Source organism: Rhinopithecus roxellana, chromosome 8 (assembly GCF_007565055.1).
Source record: "Rhinopithecus roxellana isolate Shanxi Qingling chromosome 8, ASM756505v1, whole genome shotgun sequence".
NCBI classification, from domain to species: Eukaryota; Metazoa; Chordata; class Mammalia; order Primates; family Cercopithecidae; genus Rhinopithecus; species Rhinopithecus roxellana.
In genome coordinates this window covers 43,235,846-43,256,987 of record NC_044556.1, presented here as the reverse complement: position 1 = coordinate 43,256,987, position 21,142 = coordinate 43,235,846, and the positions used below count along the sequence as shown (strand labels likewise).

At 51.4% G+C, this 21,142-nt stretch overlaps 3 protein-coding genes across 6 annotated transcripts; 1 reads left to right on the top strand and 2 right to left on the bottom strand.

Moving 5' to 3' along the window:
- Nucleotides 1-20: 20 nt before the first annotated feature.
- SLC39A1 (solute carrier family 39 member 1) lies at nt 21-4,518 on the bottom strand. Its single transcript, XM_010364740.2, has 4 exons — nt 4,378-4,518; nt 3,412-3,630; nt 3,104-3,234; nt 21-1,672 (listed from the first exon to the last, which is right to left on the bottom strand). The coding sequence occupies exons 2-4, from the start codon at nt 3,596-3,598 to the stop codon at nt 1,016-1,018; spliced, it is 975 nt and encodes a 324-aa protein (XP_010363042.1). The 5' UTR covers nt 3,599-3,630; nt 4,378-4,518; the 3' UTR covers nt 21-1,015.
- Nucleotides 4,519-6,527: 2,009 nt separating this feature from the next.
- On the top strand, nt 6,528-13,671 carry CREB3L4 (cAMP responsive element binding protein 3 like 4). 4 transcript variants are annotated; one of them, XM_010364739.2, is made up of 11 exons: nt 6,528-7,893; nt 8,021-8,171; nt 8,534-8,711; nt 8,949-9,195; nt 9,353-9,474; nt 12,023-12,115; nt 12,245-12,351; nt 12,468-12,536; nt 12,661-12,745; nt 12,920-13,016; nt 13,172-13,671. In XM_010364739.2, the coding sequence occupies exons 3-11, from the start codon at nt 8,538-8,540 to the stop codon at nt 13,363-13,365; spliced, it is 1,188 nt and encodes a 395-aa protein (XP_010363041.1). In that variant the 5' UTR covers nt 6,528-7,893; nt 8,021-8,171; nt 8,534-8,537; the 3' UTR covers nt 13,366-13,671. The 4 variants fall into 4 exon arrangements, with proteins under 4 accessions (XP_010363041.1, XP_030791560.1, XP_010363039.1 ...); XM_030935700.1 differs by having other exon boundaries at nt 6,528-7,775; nt 13,172-13,666; XM_010364737.2 differs by lacking the exon at nt 6,528-7,893 and having other exon boundaries at nt 7,932-8,171; nt 13,172-13,666.
- Nucleotides 13,672-13,816: 145 nt separating this feature from the next.
- On the bottom strand, nt 13,817-17,576 carry JTB (jumping translocation breakpoint). Its single transcript, XM_010364736.2, has 5 exons — nt 16,797-17,576; nt 16,603-16,640; nt 16,319-16,401; nt 15,456-15,535; nt 13,817-14,140 (listed from the first exon to the last, which is right to left on the bottom strand). The coding sequence occupies exons 1-5, from the start codon at nt 16,877-16,879 to the stop codon at nt 13,984-13,986; spliced, it is 441 nt and encodes a 146-aa protein (XP_010363038.1). The 5' UTR covers nt 16,880-17,576; the 3' UTR covers nt 13,817-13,983.
- Between the last annotated feature and the right edge of the window lie 3,566 nt (nt 17,577-21,142).

Genomic DNA, 21,142 nt, shown 5'->3' with positions numbered 1-21,142 from the left:
AACAAATGAATCAGATACTGTACAGATGTCTAGAAACATCTTTTATTTGGGTAATAGTTCCCAAAACAGGTCAGTTAATAAAATAGATCCTAAAGAATATGGCCCTATGCACAGCCCTCCCTCCCCAAAAATAACGCTGGGGGTAGGCATTGCCCTTCCCCCTTGGGCTCCTCGGGTGTATTTAAAAAAATGTTTTGGCAGCTCAGTGTTTATCATCTGGGCATGGGACACCATGTCCATGTCCCCATATTCCTAGGGTACAGTAGCAGTAGGTGGCTGCAGCAACCTTCCTCCTACCCCAGCCCAGAAAATATTTCTGCCCCACCCCAGGATCCAGGACCAAAATAAAGAGCAAGCAGGACCCCTTCACTGAGGTGCTGGGTAGGGCTCAGTGCCACATTACTGTGCTTTAAGAAAGAGGAAGGGGATTTGTTTGGCACTTTAAAAATAGAGGAGTAAGCAGGACTGGAGAGGCCAGAGAAGATACCAAAATTGGCAGGGAGAGACCATTTGGCACTAGTGCCCTGGGAGATGGGAAGAGGGAGATAGATATGAGGGCAGGCGCTAAGAAAAGTAGGAGGGGTCCACTCCAAGTGGCAGGGTGCTGAAATGGGCTAGGACCAACAGGACACTGACTCTAGGTTTATGACCTCTACATAGCTGTCCCACAGCAGCTGGGTGCCCACCTCCAGCCTCCCATGTGAGCCTGTCCTTATGTATAGTGTCCAACTTCTGCTTCTAGCAGTCAAGTGTCTTCCCCAATCCTAATGTCCCCTGATCATGTCTCTAGCGACTTGACCATCTCTTGTTCCTTGGGACTGGGGCCAGCCTCTCGTCTGCCCACTTCCCTCTCATTAGTCAGATAGCCCCAAAGGCTCTATCTTTAGCTCCCAGAGAATTTTTTGGTCCTCAGTACTTCCCTTCCCCATTCCTTCCTATTCCCCACAACTGGGGGAGGGAAGGGAGAACAGGAGCACCTGATCATCAATCTCCCCTGCCCCTCTCTTGAAGCACCCTAGATTTGGATGAAGAGCAGGCCAGTGAGTAGGGCAAAGCCTGCTAGGAGCAGGATGACCTTGAGGATCCTTTGTTCAGAACTGGCCAGCTCCTGGGGCAGGATTTCCAGAAAGGTGATATAGAGAAAGGTGCCAGCCGCCATGCCCTCTAGCACAGACTGGGCCAGCTGGTGCAGAGGTCCTGCCGACTCAGCCAGAGCTGCACCCAGCCCGATGCCTAGAGGTGTCATGCATGAGAAGAGGATCCCACAGCCAGCCACCACCTGTGCCCTAAGGTGGCTCTGCAGCAGCCGCAGGGACAGGCTGACAGCCAGGATGCCCTTGTGGAGCAGCAAAGCCAGGCACAGCTCCATCGCCCGAGCCCGGTCTCGCTGCAGCCCCACCGCCAGTCCCTCAAACACAGAGTGGAGGGCCAGGGAGAAGACCAGTACACAGGCACGCAAGGCTGAGGGGCTTGCTGGGGCTCCACTCGCCTGTGGAACCCCTGGCCCATCATGCCAATGCTGCGGCCCACCATTCACTGTTCCCAGCAGAGCCCTTGTTTCCTCAAGAGGTGACGGCCCTGACTGCTCCTTGTAAGCCAGTGTGATCTGCTCCATCACCAGGACCAGGAAGAAGCCCATGGCCAGGATGAACTCTTGCAGCGGGAACTGGAGCTGTGGGCAGAAGCGGCAGCAAAACATTCAGGGAAGGAAGAGTGAGATGCAAAATCTGGTGGAAGCCCAGTTACACAGACTTAGGGTCCCACACAGATACAGGGCTACTCTCGGTCACACAAAGATAGAGTGAATTGGTAACACTGACACAGAATGATACATACACACAGATTATGGTGTCACTCACAGTGTTACATGTAGACCAAAGTTTCTCAGCTTTGGAACTATTAACATTTTTGGGCCAGCTTTGGTGGCTCATGCCTATAATCTCAGCACTTTGGGAGACCAAAGCAGGCACATCACTTGAGGTCAGGAGTTTGAGACCAGTCAGGCCAACATGGTGAAACACCATCTCTACTAAAAATACAAAAATTAGCAGTGTGGTGGTGGATGCCTGTAATCCCAGCTACTCGGGAGGCTGAACCAGGAGAATCACTTGAACCCCGGAGGCAGAGGTTGCAGTGAGTCAAGATTGTGCCACTGCACTCCAGCCTGGGCAACAGAGCAAGACTCTTTCTCAAAACAAACAAAAACACATTTTGGGCCAGATAATTCTTTGTCATGGGAGCTATCTTGTGCACTGTAGATTAATAGCATTTCTGATCTCTCCCTACCAGATGCCAACAGCAGGCACAATGTTCCCTCTATCCCCCTCCCCACTGTGACAACTAAAAATATCCCCAGAATGTTTCCTGAGGGGCAAAGTCACACTCCTAGTTGAGAGTCACGGATGCAGACATACATGAAATGGTCACACATTGGCCCACCTCCCCAAATACTCATACATAGAGCCACATATCACAGGACATTCAGGCTTATACGCAGTCACACGGAGACACAGGTCACTCAGTCACAGACACGAAGGATTACGTCAGTGTTACTTCCTCAGTTTAAGGGGAAAAAAGAGAGGAAAGAGCCCAGGATGACTTTCCTGCCCCACTATCCAACGGCCTCAGTTTTTCCTATAATAAACCAAGTCCTATGCCGTGGACTTTATCATTCCTCACAGCCCACTTCCTTGGGCCAAGGCCTAAAAAGGTCAGCAACACCAGGACCCAGGGAATCGCCTCCTATCCTTCTCAGGCCTACAGAGACCTCTATCTCCAGCCCTTTAGGAAAGTGGTGAGAGAGTGAAGATGATTATTGGAGCACTTGCTGGTAGCTAGAACTGAGAACCCACAGAGAAAGTCACACACCTGAGAAAAAATGTCTTACTGTCTCAAAGGGCATGTAGGGGTCACAAAGGGAATGGGGAAGGGGGAGGGAACACAGAAAGAATTATGCCCCATAACCAAAAATCACAATTCGTATCACATGCCAAAAGCCTTCCACAAAGTCACGGAGTGACACATGAATCGATCTCCACAAACCAACACTCCTAGAGGTGTGTGATTTCCCTCCCACATGTCACATGTCCAGGTCAGCGCTCACCGTCACGTGCAAGGCTGCCAGGGCCTCATCTATGGCAGCCAAGTAGTCAGGCAGCAGGTCCAGGAGACAGGTGGCCAAAAAGACGCCCCCCGCAAAACAGCTTACTAGGCTCAGCGCTTTCTGGCGGGAAGCTGGGTAGGGGTTAAGCACAGAGGAGAATGAGCAAACAAACCCCCTCCAGGGCCCACCACCCCAACCCAAACCATGGCTACCCTTGCCTTTCCCTCCTCCTTTGGTCACTCCCCACAGCCCCAGAGCCCTCCCTAAGCCAAGCATTCATAGGAGTGTGGGGAAAAGGAGAGGTTTACCTGAGGCTTCATGGTTAGCTCCTGGCCGGCGCAGCACACAGATGGGCACCAGGCTGCAGAGGAGGGTGAGTACCAGCAGCAGCACCAGGGCCCCCAACTTCACCTCCAGCCCCACAGGCACTGGAGGCTCTGAAGCTACCGCCTCTGGGCGCCACACCAGGAGCTCTGGCTCTCCCCAGGGCCCCATGGTGCTGCTGGTAGCTCCAGTGACTCTCAGCCCTAGGAAGACAGACCAGAGTGGGTGGGGAAAAATCATGCAAGGGAAGATGGGGCAAGGAATGGAGAAGTTTGGTCAGCAGAGTGCAGCTCCCTGGTCCCAGCCACTTTGTGACCTTCCCCAACCCAGGGTGACTCATCTACTCCTGTACCAGGAACATTCCTCTCTTCTCACACTTTCTTTCCCAAGTGACTTATTCAGGGAGACTGCAAGGGGGAAACCCAGGCCTGAGAAAGGCTGTATGGGTATCTCATCACCCTTTCACCTGGTGCCCCCAGCGAACTAGGAAACTAGGAACCGCCTCTAAATAGGACCTGGAGCTGGAGTTCCCCTAAGGAATGTAGAGGCCAGGTCCCCAACTCCCGAACGCAGAGGGTGAAGCCAAAAAGGCTGGGGCTGGGCAGAGATGTCATGGGTATCTCCGTGGGTCGCCTGGACAGGGTAAGTTTGGGTGCTGGATCGCTCCATCGTTCCCCTTTTCCCAGCGTAGAGAGCAAGAGCTTCAGGGCCCAGGCTGGGACCTAGAGGCAGATGGCCAAGGAGAGGGGCCCTAAGAGTCTGCGGTCCCGGGACGGACTGAGGCGACACTGAGGGCGGTGCCTGAAAGTCCAGGCTCCAGGAGGTGGGATGCGAGGCCGCCAGCGTCGCGGGAAGCAGATGAAGAATGCGTGAACTGGGACTCCTGCTCCCGGGCCCAGGGAGGCCTGGGCAGCCCGACCTGGACCCCGTCCCGGAGAGCCCGCACTCACCTCGCGAGGGTCTCACTACATGGTCTCCGCGCGCTTCCGGCCTAGAGTCGGGAATTCCCGCCCCCTCGCATAGCTCCCCCCTCCCCCACAGAAGCCGCGTACCCACTGCCGACTGCCAATGGCAGCGCCGAGTGGGCGGGGACAGATCGGGAGTGACGTGAGTTAGAAGCAATCAGAGACCGGGAGCGGGAGCGGGCGGAGCAGGCAACAAGAGGAGAGTGAGCGAGAGCGAGGGCGGAGATTAGGAAAAGGACCTCCGGGCTGGTGCCCTGGGGCGCATCTGTGCAGGATTGACGGGCCGGAGCTGGCCGGTCAACAAAGGCTTTGATTATATGGATATTTTTAAAAGAGGGAGACCCCGCACTGTCAAGTCTTCCGGCCCACATCTGAAGACATCTTCCTGGCCCTGGGCCAAAGTCTCATCTGACTCTCAGAAGGCTCTGACACCCGGTCAATGCCTCTTGGCGCCCAAGGAAGGCATTCCCTTCTTGGCACCAACTTCCTTGCCTGCTTTCCCTCGCCAGCACCCACAACAAGGAAAAAGACAAAGCAGAATTGGAAAGCGGGGAGAGCAAAGAGAGAGGATATGTTTTGAAAATCATCTCTTCTCGACTACTCATCACACTTAGTGCAGCCTCCGCCTTCTCCAGGTGGGTGGGGACGTGGTGGGACCGGAATGCGGGGTGCTGAAGCCGCGCCCAGGGAAGAGCCCCCAGCGCATTCCAGGCTACCTGCTCACCGCGCCTGCGGGCATCTGGCCAGCTCTCCCACCTGATCTCCAGCCCGGCTCCCGCCACCCTCGCGGGTCTGCTTGCTGTTTGCTGTTCCTTGAATGCCCCAAGGTAGTTGTTTCAGCTCAGGACTTTCACCCTTTCCTTAACCTGGATTCTCGTGACTCGCAACCCTGTGCTATGAGAATCCTCTTCTAGCCTCAAGGGACGGTTAAGACAAAAGAAAATTTAAAAAGGGGGCCAAGCTATTCTTTTATGCAAAGGTGAAAAAAGCTTCATTGCCTAAAGAAGGAGATGGGCTCTTGCTTCCTACAGGAAAATTAATTTTAAAAAAGAAAGAAAGAAAAAAAAAAAGGAACAGTGTAATGCTTCTCACAAGGCTCCAGAAACGAAGCCCAGTAATGCCTTAAGTAAAAGAGGAATGTGAAGACTTCTTAAGGAGCTGGGCATGGTGGTTCACGCCTGTAATCCCAGCATTTTGGAAGGCCGAGGAGGGTGGATCACCTGAGGTCAGAAGTTCAAGACCAGCCTGGTCAACATGGTGAAACCCCGTCTGACTAAATATACAAAAATTAGCCAGTCGTGGTGGCGGACGCCTGTAATCCCAGCTACTTGGAAGGCTGAGGCTGAGGCAGGAGAATCGCTTGAACCTGGGAGCCGGAGGTTGCGCCACTGCACTCCAGCCTGGGCGACAGAGCGAGACTCTGTCTCAAAACAAACAAACAAAAAATTGGCCGGGCGCGGTGGCTCACGCCTGTAATCCCAGCACTTTGGGAGGCCGAGGCGGGCAGATCGCGAGGTCAGGAGATCGAGACCATCCTGGCTAACGTGGTGAAACCCTCGTCTCTACTAAAAAAAACAAAAAATTAGCTGGGCGTGGTGGCGGGCGCCTGTAGTCCCAGCTACTTGGGAGGCTGAGGCAGGAGGATGGCTTGAACACAGGAGGCGGAGCTTGCAGTGAGCAGAGACCGTGGACCACTGCACTCCAGCCTGGGCGATAGAGCGAGACTCCGTCTCAAAAAAAAAAAAAATATTCGTAATTGGTAACATTAACAAGGAATTATGACTGGAGGGGTCAGGAAACCTGGACTCTGGTCCAAGCTCTACCTTTATAGTTGTCAAATATATACATATATATACACATACAGATATGTCATATCTGACTAATAATTGTATATATTTATGGTGTACAACATGATTTTTGAAATATATGTACATTGGGGCTGGGAGCGGTGGCTCACGCCTGTAATCCCAGCACTTTGGGAGGCCGAGACGGGTGGATCACGAGGGCAGGAGATCGAGATCATCCTAGCTAACACGGTGAAACCTCGTCTCTACTAAAAATACAAAAAATTAGCCGGGCGTGGTGGCAGGTGCCTGTAGTCCCAGCTACTCGGAGGCTGAGACAGGAGAATGGCGTGAACCCGCGATGTGGAGCTTGCAGCGAACCGAGATCTTGCCACTGCACTCCAGTCTGGGTGACAGAGCGAGACTCCGTCTCAAAAGAGAAAAAAACAAAAACAAAAACTTGTCAGCTCTATTTGCTGTAAGAACTATATGAGTAACATGAAAATGCCTGACTAGACCCTGTTCCTGTTTTTACTCTTAGCTCGTTCAAATCTTCATAAGTATAATTAACAGCAGTTTGAGTTCTGGGATTCACACTCCAAACTACTGTTTTACTCACCCAGCTACCCTTTTCTGAAATACTACTGGAAAACCATACCTGTATCAGTTTACTTCCATTATTTTACTTGAAGTGAATTCCTGGACCCTGAGACATTAGACCAAGGCTAAAAATAAAAATAAAAGAATCAATCAACCCTGAGTTTTGGTATTACTGCTTTCAAGTCATGGATCTGCCTCCTCATAGGTAAAATTTGCAAAATATCACCCGCCGTGTGTGCCTCAGAACTGTTATGGATTAAGGAAGAGAACAATGTTTATGAAAACGTTTTGTAAATTATACAAATGTGGGACATAATGTTCCTGGTAACTGTATGCAAACAATAAGACAAAAAAACAAACGCAAAAGCCTTTTTAACTTGTTGCAGTTTTCCTGCCCGGTGTCCGCTCCGTGAATGAGCAGCGTGCAGCGAGCATGTGCGCGCAGTTGCGGTTCCATCAACGCCACACTGCTCGGCTTACGGACAGGGAAACCTGCCATCGCGCGCCGGCCGCCTGCCGAGCGAGGCTCACCGTTCCACTGGGGTCAGTGGGCTATTGACTCCCAGCCTGGGTGAAACCGGAGCTTCCGAGTCACGTGGCGCGAGAAGACAAACCAGGCTGCTCGGGGTTTCCCGTAGCTTTCCCCTAGCTTCCTGGCGATTCATATTCTGGCGCTTACCCCTCCCTTTGGTCGGGCGGAACCCAATCCCCGCCTGACAAGTAAGTCCCGCCGGCCGGACGCGGTGGCGCGCGCCTGTGGTCCCAGCTGCTCGCGGTGCTGAGGCGGGAGAGTCACCTGAGCCCGGGAGGTCGGGGGCTGCATGGAACCGTGATCGCACCACCGCACTCCAGCCTGGGCAACTGAGCGAGACCCTGCCTCCAAAAATAAGAATAAAGAAGAAAAAAAAAAAAAAAAAAAGAACTGCGGCCCCATTGGCCTGACTCTCCTGAACAGCCTAGCTGTCTCCGACCAGTTACGGAGGAGGCGGCCTTGAGAGGGTAGTGCCATTGGCTCGATGTCCTGCCCTTCCGAAACCTGTCTTTAGCTTCCAATCAGGACTCAGCTTTGGGAAGAGCGCCACGCGGTGGGCGAGAGGATGCCCCAGTAAATCCGCAGGTCTTTTGACTCTTTCTGCCTTTGTTTACAACCCTGTTGTGATCTCCCTGTTGAAAAAGCGAGGGCTAGAGAACAGGCATTCAAATATCCTGAGCTCCAGTCACAGCCTTTTCTATTCTTCCGCTAGGCGACACCAAACCCTGGGGAAGATTTACTATAGCTAAGAGAAAACTGAAGCAGAAAGGGCGCGGCTACCTACTTCTTCAATTCCGTTTGTGGACCCTCAGACTCAGTCCCCCACTCCCAGATACAGCGGCCCTACCGTGGCTCCTGGCAAGGTGGCACCCACTTTTGTAGTGTAAGGGTGGGGGCGGGGTTTGGCTGGGCAGGTCCAGGATACGAGATCCTGGAAGAAAGAAAAGGTGGTGTGTTTGGGGCGGTCAACGGGCTACGCTGGCTTGACAGGGCTGGGCTCTTCAGAACAGGTAATGCTTGGGGGGCCTGTTTGTCTAAACCTGAGGGATAGGGCTGAAGGTGAAATATCCGGGGGACAGGTGAGGGGGCTTGCTAGTGAGAAAGCGCGGGGGGCGGGGGAGCAGGGATAATGGAAGAGGGAGCAGAGGAGCCCAGAAACTGTAGGGTGTAGGAAGCAGCCATCATTCCCTTCCTGCAACCCTCCGTCTCACACGCCTTCCTGCAGAAGCATGGATCTCGGAATCCCTGACCTGCTGGACGCGTGGCTGGAGCCCCCAGAGGATATCTTCTCGACAGGATCCGTCCTGGAGCTGGGACTCCACTGCCCGCCTCCAGAGGTTCCGGTGACTAGGCTACAGGAACAGGGACTGCAAGGCTGGAAGTCCGGTGGGGACCATGGCTGTGTGAGTGTGACGAGTGGGAGTTGGGGTGGGATTGAGACACAACTCTGTTGTAAGAGGCTTCAGCTCCCACTCGGAGACAGGTCTGAAAACAGACCACCCCGAAAATAGATATAAGTTGTATAATAACTATCTCCATGCCCAAGAAGTGAAAGGACTGAAAATGAAGCATAAGGCTGATGTCAGGTAGGACTTCCAAAATTCTTCCCCGCATATATATATAACCTTTTCCTACTGTAGGGCCTTCAAGAGAGTGAGCCTGAAGATTTCTTGAAGCTTTTCATTGATCCAAATGAGGTGTACTGCTCGGAAGCATCTCCTGGCAATGACAGTGGCATCTCTGAGGACCCCTGCCGTCCAGACAGTCCCCCTGCCCCCAGGGCAACCAGTTCTCCTCCACTCTATGAGGTTGTCTATGAGGCAGGGGCCCTGGAGAGGATGCAGGGGGAAACTGGGCCAACTGTAGGCCTCATCTCCATCCAGCTAGGTCAGTGTTCTTTGTGGGAAGGGGAAAATGGCCCTTCGAGACTGGCCCTAACCATGGGGTTAAGGGGGTTTACCCAACCTGTGCCACTACCCAGGCCCTGCTGCTGTCAGGGTGTCCCTAAGTATCCTCTCTCCCAGCTACCTGTTTTCTACTCCAGATCAGTGGAGCCCAGCATTTATGGTACCTGATTCCTGCATGGTCAGTGAGCTGCCCTTTGATGCTCATGCCCACATCTTGCCCAGAGCAGGCACCTTAGCCCCAGTGCCTTGTACAACCCTGGTGAGTCTTGGTGTCAGCCAGAACCACTACTCCTTGATACATATGTAATGACACAGACAGGGCAAAGGGATGAGGGAATGGAAACTGATGATGAACTGCCTTTGCCCCAGTTTTTGTGGCATTGCGCCTCAAGACCAAGGAGACATGAACAGTTGAACAATTTTTTATTTTTTGAGCCAGGGTCTTACTCTGTCGTCCAGGCTGGAGTGCAGTGGTGCAGTCATGGCTCACTGCATCCTCAATGTCTTAGGCTCAAGCAATCTTCCCACCTCAGCCTCCTGAGGAGCTGGGACTACAGGTGTGTGCCACATCTGGCTAATTTTGGCAGAGATGGGGTTTTGGGGTTTCACCATGTTGCCCAGGCTCAGGCTCATCTGAATCTCCTGAATTCAAGTGATCTCCCTGCCTCAGCCTCCCAAAGTGATGAGATTACAGGCATGAGCCACGGTGCCCGGCCAACATGAACAATTTTTTTTTTGAGATGGAGTCTCACTCTGTCACCCAGGCTGGAGTGCCGTGGCACGATCTCAGCTCAACTGCAACCTCCTCCGCCTCCTGGGTTCAAGTGATTCACCTGCCTCAGCCTCCCAAGTAGCTGGGACTACAGGTGCCTGCCACCACACCTGGCTAATTTTTGTATTTTTAGTAGAGACGGGGTTTCACCATATTGGCCAGGCTGGTGTTGAACTCCTGACCTTGTGATCCGCCTGCCTCAGCCTCCCAAAGTGCCGGGATTACAGGTGTGAGCCACCGCGCCCGGCCCAACATGAACAATTTTAAAAGCAGGAAAGGACAAGAGAGAGAGAACCCTTGTAGGTAAGGTAGCAACAACTCAGTTAAGGTGGGGTGAGGGAATCTGGGGACAGGGCTCAGGAGAAAGCCCAGACTTTGTGTGCATTGTATTCTCAGCCAGAGCCATTATCTCAGCCTTGGGTCAGGACACAGAAATGGTACAGACCACCTGGGAATCCCAACTGGTTATAGGTACAGGAAAGAAGAAAAGCAATAGCAGCAATGTTTCCACTGGAACAGTTGCCCAGGAGGCACCCACTGGCTAGTGCTACAGTGTAGCAGAGGTATCATATTAGATGCCTTCTCAAGGCCGGCTGGGCAGAGTCCAAGGCCAGGTAAAGAGGGGGCTGTGCTCAGATCACTGTTCCTCCCTTTCCTCTGAAAATTACTCCTTGTACCCAAAAGGCAGGGACCAGGTCTTAGCCTCTCTTCAAATCTGCAGTTGAAGCTGGGACCAAAAGCCAAGTTAAGCATCTTAGAATCTTTTTTAAAAAAAAAAAAAAAAACAGAGTCTCTCTATGTCACTAGGCTGGAGTGCAATGGTGCCATCTCAGCTCACTGCAACCTCTGCCTCCCAGGTTCAAGCGATTCTCCTGCCTCAGCCTCCTGAGTAGCTGGGACTACAGGCTTGTGCCACCATGCCCAGCTAATTTTTGTTTTGTTTTTTTTTTTTTTTTGAGATGGAGTCTCGCTCTGGCACCCAGGCTGGACTGCAGTCGTGCAATCTCGGCTCACTGCAAGCTCCGCCTCCTGGGTTCACGCCATTCTCCTGCCTCAGCCTCCTGAGCAGCTGGGACTACAGGGGCCTGCCACCACGCCCGGCTAATTTTTTGTATTTTTAGTAGAGACGGGTTTCACCATGTTAGCCAGGATGGTCTCGATCTTCTGACCCTGTGATCCGCCCACCTCGGCCTCCCAAAGTGCTGGGATTACAGGCGTGAGCCACCGCGCCCGGCCTAATTTTTGTATTTTTAGTAGAGGCAGGGTTTCACCATGTTGGCCAGGCTGGTCTCGAACTTCTGACCTCAGATAATCCGCCCACCTTGGCATCCCAAAGTGCTGGGATTACAGGCGTGAGCCACCGTGCCCGGCCACATACATCTTTCAAAAAGAAATACTAGTGAGAAAGGCAAGTTACTCAGTTGATGGGCTCAGGTTCATCACCAGCACCATCTACTCTCCCTACATCCTCTCTTGTGATTCGCTGGGAGACGTATGGCTGCCTTTGGGAAGCTTTGTATGAGAGGGGACAGAACCTTAGTCTGAGAAGCGGAGCTCAGACCCTAGGGGAGAACAGGCCACTGCCCCACAGAATTCCCTGTGGTTGACGCGCAACTGGATAACACACTCTGCTAAATGGAAGTTAATGGCTGAAAGTGAATCATGTGCTTGCTGTAAAGAAATTATGTAAACTTCACTGTAGTGAGTTCTTTCAGGTTCTCTTGGGTATGGGGAGACATGGACCAGAATAAGCCTCCCCTAGCTTGCTCAGAGCGCCAAGGTCCTAAGTCTCTGGGTGAAGGATATGACAATACCCTCCTCTCTCCCTTCTTGGCCTCAGGAAGTCCCTTTGGCTTGATCTAGAACCTGTCGTAATTAAGGTCTCTGCCCCTCACCTCACCTCTAGATTAAAGCTGTCTCCCAGTGCAAATAGGAAGCACTCTCCAGAAGGCATGTAGAGGGAGTAGCCTGGGTGTTGCAAATGGGATGACCCCCTTCTCAATCCTATTACATCTTCTCCTGCCCCTACCCCCAGCTGCCCTGTCAAACCCTGTTCCTGACGGATGAGGAGAAGCGTCTGCTGGGGCAGGAAGGGGTTTCTCTGCCCTCTCACCTGCCCCTCACCAAGGTAACATGCTTCCCCTAAGGGTATCCCAACCCAGGGGCCTCACCATGACCCTGGCCAATATCCCAGGAGAAGCACTGGGGAGTTGGGGGCAGGTGAAGGACCCAGGACTCACACATCCTGGGCCTCCAGGCAGAGGAGAGGGTCCTCAAGAAGGTCAGGAGGAAAATCCGTAACAAGCAGTCAGCTCAGGACAGTCGGCGGCGGAAGAAGGAGTACATTGATGGGCTGGAGAGCAGGTATGCCTGGGTTATTTCTGGCTTCCTGTGGGCCATGTCTGGGCCCCTTCCTCACCACGGCAGGCAAGGTAAGGGACTCAGGTTGCTGAGCCTTATCCTACCTCCTCACACTCTAGGGTGGCAGCCTGTTCTGCACAGAACCAAGAATTACAGAAAAAAGTCCAGGAGCTGGAGAGGCACAATATGTGAGTGAAAGCATTGTGTGTGTGTGTGTGTGTGTGTGTTTTGAAGGCGGGTACAGCACACAGGGGCGCCATTCTTGGCTCCTGGTACCCAGAAGATACTAACTCTTCATTCCTCCTTTCCCAGCTCCTTGGTAGCTCAGCTCCGCCAGCTGCAGACGCTAATTGCTCAAACTTCCAACAAAGCCGCCCAGACCAGCACTTGTGTTCTGGTACCAGTAGTCTATCTACTCCCATCTGCACCCACGTCCACCATCTTCCCCCACACTTCTATCCTTATACCCCGACTACCCAGCCAGATCTACTTCCCACATCCAATAACCCCAGCTGGCCTCCATTCACTCTGCCCCCTACTCCCTTCATCTGTTCCTCTTGCTTCCTCCCAGATTCTTCTTTTTTCCCTGGCTCTCATCATCCTGCCCAGCTTCAGTCCATTCCAAGGTCGACCAGAAACTGGGCCTGAGGATTACCAGCCTCACGGAGGTGAGAGGCAAGGGCAGGGAGCAACCCCTGGCTGAGCAAGGGATGGGGACTATGTTCTCCAAGGTCATCAAGAAGCAAGAGGAAGGTCCTGTCCTGTCTAGGGTCTCCCACCCAGGGCAGCACTCTACTATTGCCTTCTTTCCTTCACCTCACAGTGACTTCCAGAAATATCCTGACCCACAAGGACATAACAGAAAATCTGGAGACCCAAGTGGTAGAGTCCAGACTGAGGGAGCCACCTGGAGCCAAGGATGCAAATGACTCAACAAGGACACTGCTTGAGAAGATGGGAGGGAAGCCAAGACCCAGTGGGCGCATCGGGACGGTGCTGCATGCAGATGAGATGTGAGCTGGAACAGACCTTCCTGGCCCACTTCCTGATCACAAGAAGGAATCCTGGGCTTCCTTACGGCTTTGCTTCACACTGGGATTCCTACTTAGGTGTCTGCCCTCAGGGGTCCAAATCACTTCAGGATACCCCAAGAGATGTCCTTTAGTCTCTCTCCGCCTGAGGCCCAGTCTGCATTTGTTTGCATATATGAGAGGGTACCTCAAATACTTTTGTTATGTATCTATGATTTTATTTCTTCTTTGGGGATAGGGTTGAGGGGAAATAAGTTTTGAGTGACAAATAAACATTTTAACTGAAATTGTATCCCAGAAGTCTGAAATAAGTAGTAGAAGAGGGGAAACAAGGGAGAAGTAGTGGGGAAGACTTGGTAGACTGGGGCCTTAAGTAGCCACCTCCTTTCCCTCTCTGCCCCCATGACTTCCTGCTCCAACTTACAGAAGGGAAGGAAACCATTTTACTGTTTTTATTCTGCTCATTAATGATCTGAAAGAAGGCGACGGGGAAAAGGGGATTCCACCACAAGCCTCCAAAGAACCAAGAGTGCAAATCAGTCCATTTCACGTTCACTGTCTGAGATTGGGTCTCTAAGACCCAGGATAAAAGGGTGGAATGTAGCTATATGGACTCAATTTGCTTCCGGACCTTTTCCAGAGCCTTTCTGTCCAGTTGTCGCTGACGAATGATGACAAGACAAGCGAAGATCAGGGCCACAAACACAACAGCCCCTTCGAACTTCCAAAATAAGTGTTGTTCCATCAAAGCTGAGCGGCAGCTGAGGGCAGGAAAGAATAGTTATTCCCAGGGAAGGCCAGATAGCTTCTCACTCTAATCTCCCTTCTACTTCAGCCTAACCAGGATATATTCAAGAGGAAATCAGAGCCAGGCTTCTGTTGTGTGTCTAGTACATAAATCCCTCTCAAATAGTTTTTTGTTGTTGTTGTTGTTGTTGTTGAGACGAGTCTCGCTCTGTCGCCCAGGCTGGAGTGCAGTGGCCGGATCTCAGCTCACTGCAAGCTCCGCCTCCTGGGTTTATGCCCTTCTGCCTCAGCCTCCCAAGTAGCTGGGACTACAGGTGCCCGCTACCTCGCCCGGCTAGTTTTTTGTATTTTTTTTAGTAGAGACGGGGTTTCACTGTGTTAGCCAGGATGGTCTCGATCTCCTGACCTCGTGATCCGCCCGTCTCGGCCTCCCAAAGTGCTGGGATTACAGGCTTGAGGCACCACACCCAGCTTAGATCATTTAATTTATTCTCTGGATAAGCAGAGCTAGTATTAACCAATTTTACTGATGAGAAAATATGGCCAATAACATAGTGCTGAGGAATAGAGCTGGAACATAGGTTCAAGTAATTTGGCTCCAAATCCCGTCTTCTTTGTTCTTATTTTTGAGATGGCGTCTCGTTCTGTCACCCAGACTGGAGTGCAGTGGTGTGACCTCGGCTCACTGAGGTCACACCACTCCCCCGCCCAGGTTTAAGCAGTTCTCTGCCTCAGCCTCCCAAGTAGCTGGGATTACAGGTGCCCACCATCATGCCCGGCTAATTTTTTAATTTTTAATAGAGACGGGGGTTTCACCATCTTGGCCAGGCTGGTACTGAACTCCTGACCTCGTGATCCACCCGCCTCGGTCTCCCAAAGTGCTGGGATTACAGGTGTGAGCTACCCCTCCCGGCTTCTTTTTTTTTTTTTTTTTTTTTTTTGAGACACAGTCTCGCTTCATCACCCAGGCTGGAGTGCAGTGGCATGATCTTGGCTCACTTTAACCTCTGCCTCTTAGGTTCAAGCGATTCTCCCTGCCTCAGCCTCCCAAGTAGCTGGGATTATGGGCACCCACCACCACACCGGCTAATTTTTGTATTTTTAGCAGAGATGGGGTTTCACCACGTTGGCCAGGCTGATCTTGAACTCCTGACCTTAGGTGATCCGTTAGCCTCAGCCTCCCAAAGTGCTGGGATTATAGGTGTGAGCCCGGCCCCCTCTTCTTTCAAACATTCCATGCTACTGCCAGACCAGGGGAAAAGGTGGGACCATCCATCTAAAGTCATAGGAGCAAAGGAGGTGATCTCAGAGAAGAGAAACAGCACTCACCTTTTGAACTCAATTTTCTTAGATGAGCTGCATGTGATTTTCTCTACATACCCTGTGGGACCACACTCAGGGGTAGTTTTCTGCCAGGAGAAAAGGAGCTAAGTACATGTTAGGAAGGGGCAACAGGAGAAACAAAAAGGCTGCCATTCAGAAGGTGCAGGTGCCCAACTGTTATGGTTTGGAGTGGTAGGCAACAGAGAGCTAATGAAAGAGTTCTGATGCGGATGCTGGAGGTGGTGGCTGCATGTTAGAACACTTCAGAGGCAACAGTCTAGGAGAGGCAAGGATACATTCCATTCCAGAGCCTACTATACTAAAAGTGAATAAAACGTAGTTATCATTTGAGGCCAGGGGCGGTGGCTCATGCCTGTAATCCCAGCACTTTGGAATGCTGCGGCAGGCAGATCACGAAGTGAGGAGTTAAGAGACCAAGCCTGCCCAACATAGTGAAACCTGAGTCTACTAAAAATACAAAAATTAGCCAAGCAAGGTAGAATGCGCCTTTAGTCCCAGTTAGCTACTCGGGAGGCTGAGGCAGGAGAATCGCTTGAACCCGGGAGGTGGAGGTCGTGGTGAGCCGAGACCACGCCACTGCACTCCAGCCTGGGCAACAGAGTGAGACTCCGTCTCAAAAACAAACAAACAAAAAAACCATAGTTATCAGTTGAATACTGCCATTAGCTTGGAAAGGGGCACATTTTCAGGGGAAAGGCAAGTACAGATTTGGACATACACTGAGACCGCAAGAAGAAAGAAAAAAAGATGATGCAAAGGCAGCTTAATAAGACTTGGATGTTAAGATGTTGCTTAAGTGTTTGCTTAGATGTCAAAAAAAATGGGGGGGTAGAGAAACAGATACTCACAGCCTGGAAATTAGAGCATGGAGAGCACTCTGCTGTTACCACAAACTCTTCCACCAGCCAGCATGGCAAATTTGAGGTGCTCGCTGAAAGGAAAGATAAATGCCAACCCCAGACCATTCAGAAAACATTTCTCCCAAAGGCTCTGCCCATCCAAATTCCCGGCACAGCGCTTGCCCTCATTCCATGTGGTGCCGCCCTTTTCCACCTGTGCTCTTGGTATATGGGGTAGATACTAAAACCAAAACCAAACGACGGAAGTGTCGGGTTCCCAGACAATCACCCACCTGACAGCTTCTCCTCCTGCACGGGAGCCTCTGCTTGACTGTAGCGGAGTGGGAGGAAGAGACGAAAGTCAAAATCCAGAAAATAGGGCACCCCCTCCTGCGCTGTCCATGGATAAGGTCTCCCCCAACCCCGGGGCCGGGAACGATCCTGTCCTCAAGTGACCTCCTTTTCCCTCCCCTTACCCCCTCCTTACCAGAGCTTTAAGGTGAAAGCACAGAGCAACCAGCAGAGGTGGCGGCCCTGGGGGAGGCCATGCCTCCCGGAGCCCGCAGGCATGGAGCGCTAAGTGTCGCACCTGTCGGAACAGAGGGACCTATTCCGCAGGCCTCGTGCCTCCGTCAGAGCGCAGAGGCGGCACTTACTCTGCAGCCCTCCCAGAGGTTCCAGGTCAGGGCAGGGAAGGCCGAAGTTGCCTATCGGAGCAGAGGATCTTTCGGGACGTCCCCGTTGCCACAGCGAGAAAAATCGACTACGCGTTTGCGGGCTAGGAAGGCGAACGCCTTCTGCGGGGTCCACAGGGCGCTGGAGGAAGGGCCGGCGGGGGCGCACGGCCCTAGCGCCCGCTCACCTCCGCTCCCGCCCCCGACGCAGCCATCTAGCCCTGTGGATGATCCTCGGGCGCTGGCCCGAGCTGGGGGCCCGGTATTCCCGGGCGCGTTCCGTCGTAGCCCGCTGGGGCTTGTAGTCTTCCGCGGTCGGTGGCGCCTCGCCTGCTGGGAGTTAGCTCGGCGCCCCGTTGCATTGTGGTCCCGGTAGTCTTTGCGAGAATGGCAAATGGCGGTTGCAGAGGTTCGTCCGGATTCTTGGCTCGCTGCTCCCTGGCTGGCGCCTGTTTGTTCATTCTGGGCTGGTGGGCAGGGACAATACGTCGCTGTCCCAGGACTTTGCTCTCTCCTTAAAACCCTAGGATTCACCGTCAAGCTTCAGTTTCTCTGTCATCCTTCTGCAGCTGCCCCTTCATCGGCACCGATGGTCCAGTGGAGAAACTGTGTTGGAGGTCAAGGGATGGAGGCGAAACTGCGCGTTCTCGTCCCTGCAGAAGCGGGAATATCCGAGACACATGGCGAACGTGAAACTTTCTCCTTGTCTCCTGGCTCCCACTCCGCCACACAGATGAACGGTGTCACCTTCCCTCCTGTTACTTGCTAAGCCTACTCCGCAGAGCTGGTCCTTTGCATAACCTCTTCAAATGTTCTCAACTCTCCCTTGCTCCTACATAGTGGAGTAATCATAAGTGCAATGAGAAAAACATGAGATTTGAAGTTCCAATAAGTGTTGAGTCTAGGTTCTGGTGGTTATTAACTCCATGATCTTAGGACAGTATCTGACTCTCAGTGTTCTGTGTGAAACGGAAATGCTAATGTGCATTTACCAGGACTTTTTCTTGCGAGAGGCAAATGAAATGTGTCTCCGTTTCATGAGTAAGTTCAGAGAATATAAGTGACTTGTCCAAGGTCAGCAAGCTAGTGAGTGGGAAAGCTGAGGCTTGAGCCTAGACTGTCAACATCCAGGCCAAAGATTCATTGCCTGCTTTTCATCCTATGTAGTGAAACCCTGATATACACTCAGACCTGCAATGACTTGACCAGCACTCTGGGTTCATGCTTTACTGTCTGATAATGAATTTTCATTTACTTTTATTTTTTTTCTTAGGGTCTCGGTTTGTCACCCAGGCCAGAATGCAGTGGTGTGATCGTGGTTCACTGCAACCTCCCCGTCCTGGGTTCGAGGGATCCTCCCACCTCAACCTCCCGAGTAGCTGGGACCATAGGCACGTGCCACCATGCCTGGCTAAAATTTTTTGTATTTTTGGTAGAGAGGAGGTTTTGCCATGTTGCACAGGCTGATCTGGAACTCCTGAGCTCAAGGGATCCACCTGCCTCCATCTCAGCTTCCCAAAGTGCTGGGATTACAGGCGTAAGCCACCGCCCTGGGCCTTGGTAATGTATTAATCTACCCTAATTCTGCCCTAATTTGCCCCCTAGTTTCACATATGTGTTACCTGCAGCCTCCCAAGACATTGGGACCATGTGATTTTAGTTTTCTTAGATGCTCGATAGACAAGGAGGTACTTAAATAAACTTCATATAGGCCGGGCACGGTGGCTGAAGCCTGTAATCCCAGCACTTTGGGAGGCCGAGACGGGCGGATCATGAGGTCGGAGGATGGAGACCATCCTGGCGAACACGGTGAAACCCCGTCTCTACTAAAAAAAAAATACAAAAAACTAGCCGGGCGAGGTGGCGGGCGCCTGTAGTCCCAGCTACTCGGGAGGCTGAGGCAGGAGAATGGCGTAAACCCGGGAGGCGGAGCTTGCAGTGAGCTGAGATCCGGCCACTGCACTCCAGCCCGGGCGACAGAGCGAGACTCCGTCTCAAAAAAAAAAAAAACAAAACAAAACAAAACAAAACAAAACATAAACTTTATATAAACATGGGCACTAATAAAATAATGTGGACCCCACCTCTGAAAATCAAAGGGCTTATTTCCGTATTTTTTTTCTTGTTAATTCTGCTCCCCATTCTCCTCCCCCAAGGCATCTTTCTGGGCTAAAGACCACCGCTTCTACCCTCCCCAACAGCTCTAAGGGATAGAACACTTTATTTTGGGATTGACAGTGTATCTGGCTGGGCGCGGTGGCTCACGCCTGTAATCCCAGCACTTTGGGAGGCCAAGGTGGGTGGATCACCTGAGGTTGGGAGTTTGAGACCAGCCTGACCAACATGGAGAAACCCCACCTCTACTAAAAATACAAAATTAGCTGGGCATGGTGCCCTATGCCTGTAATCCCAGCTACTCGGGAGGCTGAGGCAGGAGAATCACTTGAACCCGGGAGGTAGAGGTTGCGGTGAGCCGAGATCACACCATTGTACTCCAGCCTGGGCAACAAGAGTGAGACTTCATTTCAAAAAGAAAAAAAAAAAGAACTTACACATAAGCCACAAATAAAGCTTATCATTACCCCATCAATGCTTGGATACTTACTGCATTTATCAAGTTACTACATTTTGCTGTGTAAAAAATATTATGTACGGTGAAAGGGGGATATATATATATTATATATTAAAATATACATTATAAATAATTATATATTATATAATTTTATAATATATTTATGTATTTTATATATTTATATTTTATAAATTATATATTTCCTTATATTTATGTTATATGTAATTATATATTGTAATATATAATATATATATACTTAAGGATGCTGTGCATCAAGCCTGAATTTTCTTTTCTTCTTTTTTTTTTTTTAAGATGGAGTCTGTCTCCAGGCTGGAGTGTAATGGCGCGATCTCTGCTCACGACCTTCGCCTCCCAGGTTCAAGTGATTCTCCTGCCTCAGCCTCCTGAGTAGCTGGGATTACAGGCACCCGCCACCACACCCAGCTAAATTTTTTTGTATTTTTAGTAGAGATGGGGTTTTGTCATGTTGGGCAGGCTGGTCTCGAACTCCCAACCTGAAGTGATTCACCCACCTTGGCCTCCCAAAGGGCTGGGACTACAGGTGTGAGACACCGTGCCCAGCCCAAGCCTGAATTTTCATTTGCATTTCCAGTAGTTTTGCCATCTTTGTTATTCAGTAAGGAGCTGTTTTTGTTTTGTTTTTTTGAGACAGAGTCTGGCCATGTTGCCCAGGCTGGAATGCAGTGGCGTGATCTCGGCTCACTGCAACCTCCGCTTCCCAGGTTTAAGCGGGTCTTCTGCCTCAGCATCCCAAGTAGCTGGGACTACAGGCACCCTCTAATTTTTTTTTTATTTTTAGTAGAGACGGGGTTTCACTATGTTGGCCAGGCTGGTCTTGAACTCCTGTCGTGATCCACCACGCCCAGCCAAAGAGCTGTTTTTGTTAAAATTTGCTTGTCCCAGGCTGGGCGCAGTGGCTCACGCCTGTAATCCCAGCAGTTTGGGAGACTGAGGCAGGACAATCACTTGAGCCCATGAGTTCAAGACCAGCCTGGCCAACATGGCAAAACCCTGTCTCTACTAAAAACACAAAAATTAGCCAGGTGTGGTGGTGCGTGCCTGTAATCCCAGCTACTCGGGAGGCTGAGGCATAAGAATCACTTGAACCCGGGAGGCAGAGGTTGCAATGAGCTGGGATCATGCCACTGCACTCCAGCCTGGGCGACAGAGCCAGACTCGGTTTAAAAAAAAAAAAAGTCCTTGTACCACCCAAGGGCTATATTAACTGACTATTGTGGCCAGGCATGGTGGCTCATGCCTGTAATCCCAGCTACTTGAGAGGCTGAGGCAGGAGGCAGAGGTTGCAGTGAGCCGAGATCGCACTGTTGCACTCCAGCCTGGGAGACAGAGCAAGACTCTGTCTCTAAAAATAAATGAATAAATAAATAAATAAAATAACTGGCCATAGTGCCTGGCACTTAGTAGATGCTCAATATATATTTAAATTACTCAATAGACATCTATGAATAAATGAACTCATTTTCCTCACTAATAAAAGCAGATATTAATGCCTATCAAATACCTAAATGGATTGCTGGCAGAATCAAAGAAGCTTGCACAAATCAC

Excerpts from the sequence above, each read along its gene's own strand:
- SLC39A1 (XM_010364740.2), bottom strand. The coding sequence starts at position 3,598 with ATGGGGCCCTGGGGAGAGCCAGAGCTCCTGGTGTGGCGCCCAGAGGCG. Across the intron at positions 3,235-3,411 it reads AGCTAACCATGAAGCCTCAG|CTTCCCGCCAGAAAGCGCTG; the intron begins GTAAACCTCTCC and ends ACCCCTACCCAG. Across the intron at positions 1,673-3,103 it reads TGGCAGCCTTGCACGTGACG|CTCCAGTTCCCGCTGCAAGA; the intron begins GTGAGCGCTGAC and ends TTCTGCCCACAG.
- CREB3L4 (XM_010364739.2), top strand. The coding sequence starts at position 8,538 with ATGGATCTCGGAATCCCTGACCTGCTGGACGCGTGGCTGGAGCCCCCA. Across the intron at positions 8,712-8,948 it reads CCGGTGGGGACCATGGCTGT|GGCCTTCAAGAGAGTGAGCC; the intron begins GTGAGTGTGACG and ends TTCCTACTGTAG. Across the intron at positions 9,196-9,352 it reads CCTCATCTCCATCCAGCTAG|ATCAGTGGAGCCCAGCATTT; the intron begins GTCAGTGTTCTT and ends TTTCTACTCCAG.
- JTB (XM_010364736.2), bottom strand. The coding sequence starts at position 16,879 with ATGCCTGCGGGCTCCGGGAGGCATGGCCTCCCCCAGGGCCGCCACCTC. Across the intron at positions 16,641-16,796 it reads GCTTTCACCTTAAAGCTCTG|TCAAGCAGAGGCTCCCGTGC; the intron begins GTAAGGAGGGGG and ends ACTCCGCTACAG. Across the intron at positions 15,536-16,318 it reads CATGCTCTAATTTCCAGGCT|AAAACTACCCCTGAGTGTGG; the intron begins GTGAGTATCTGT and ends TTCTCCTGGCAG.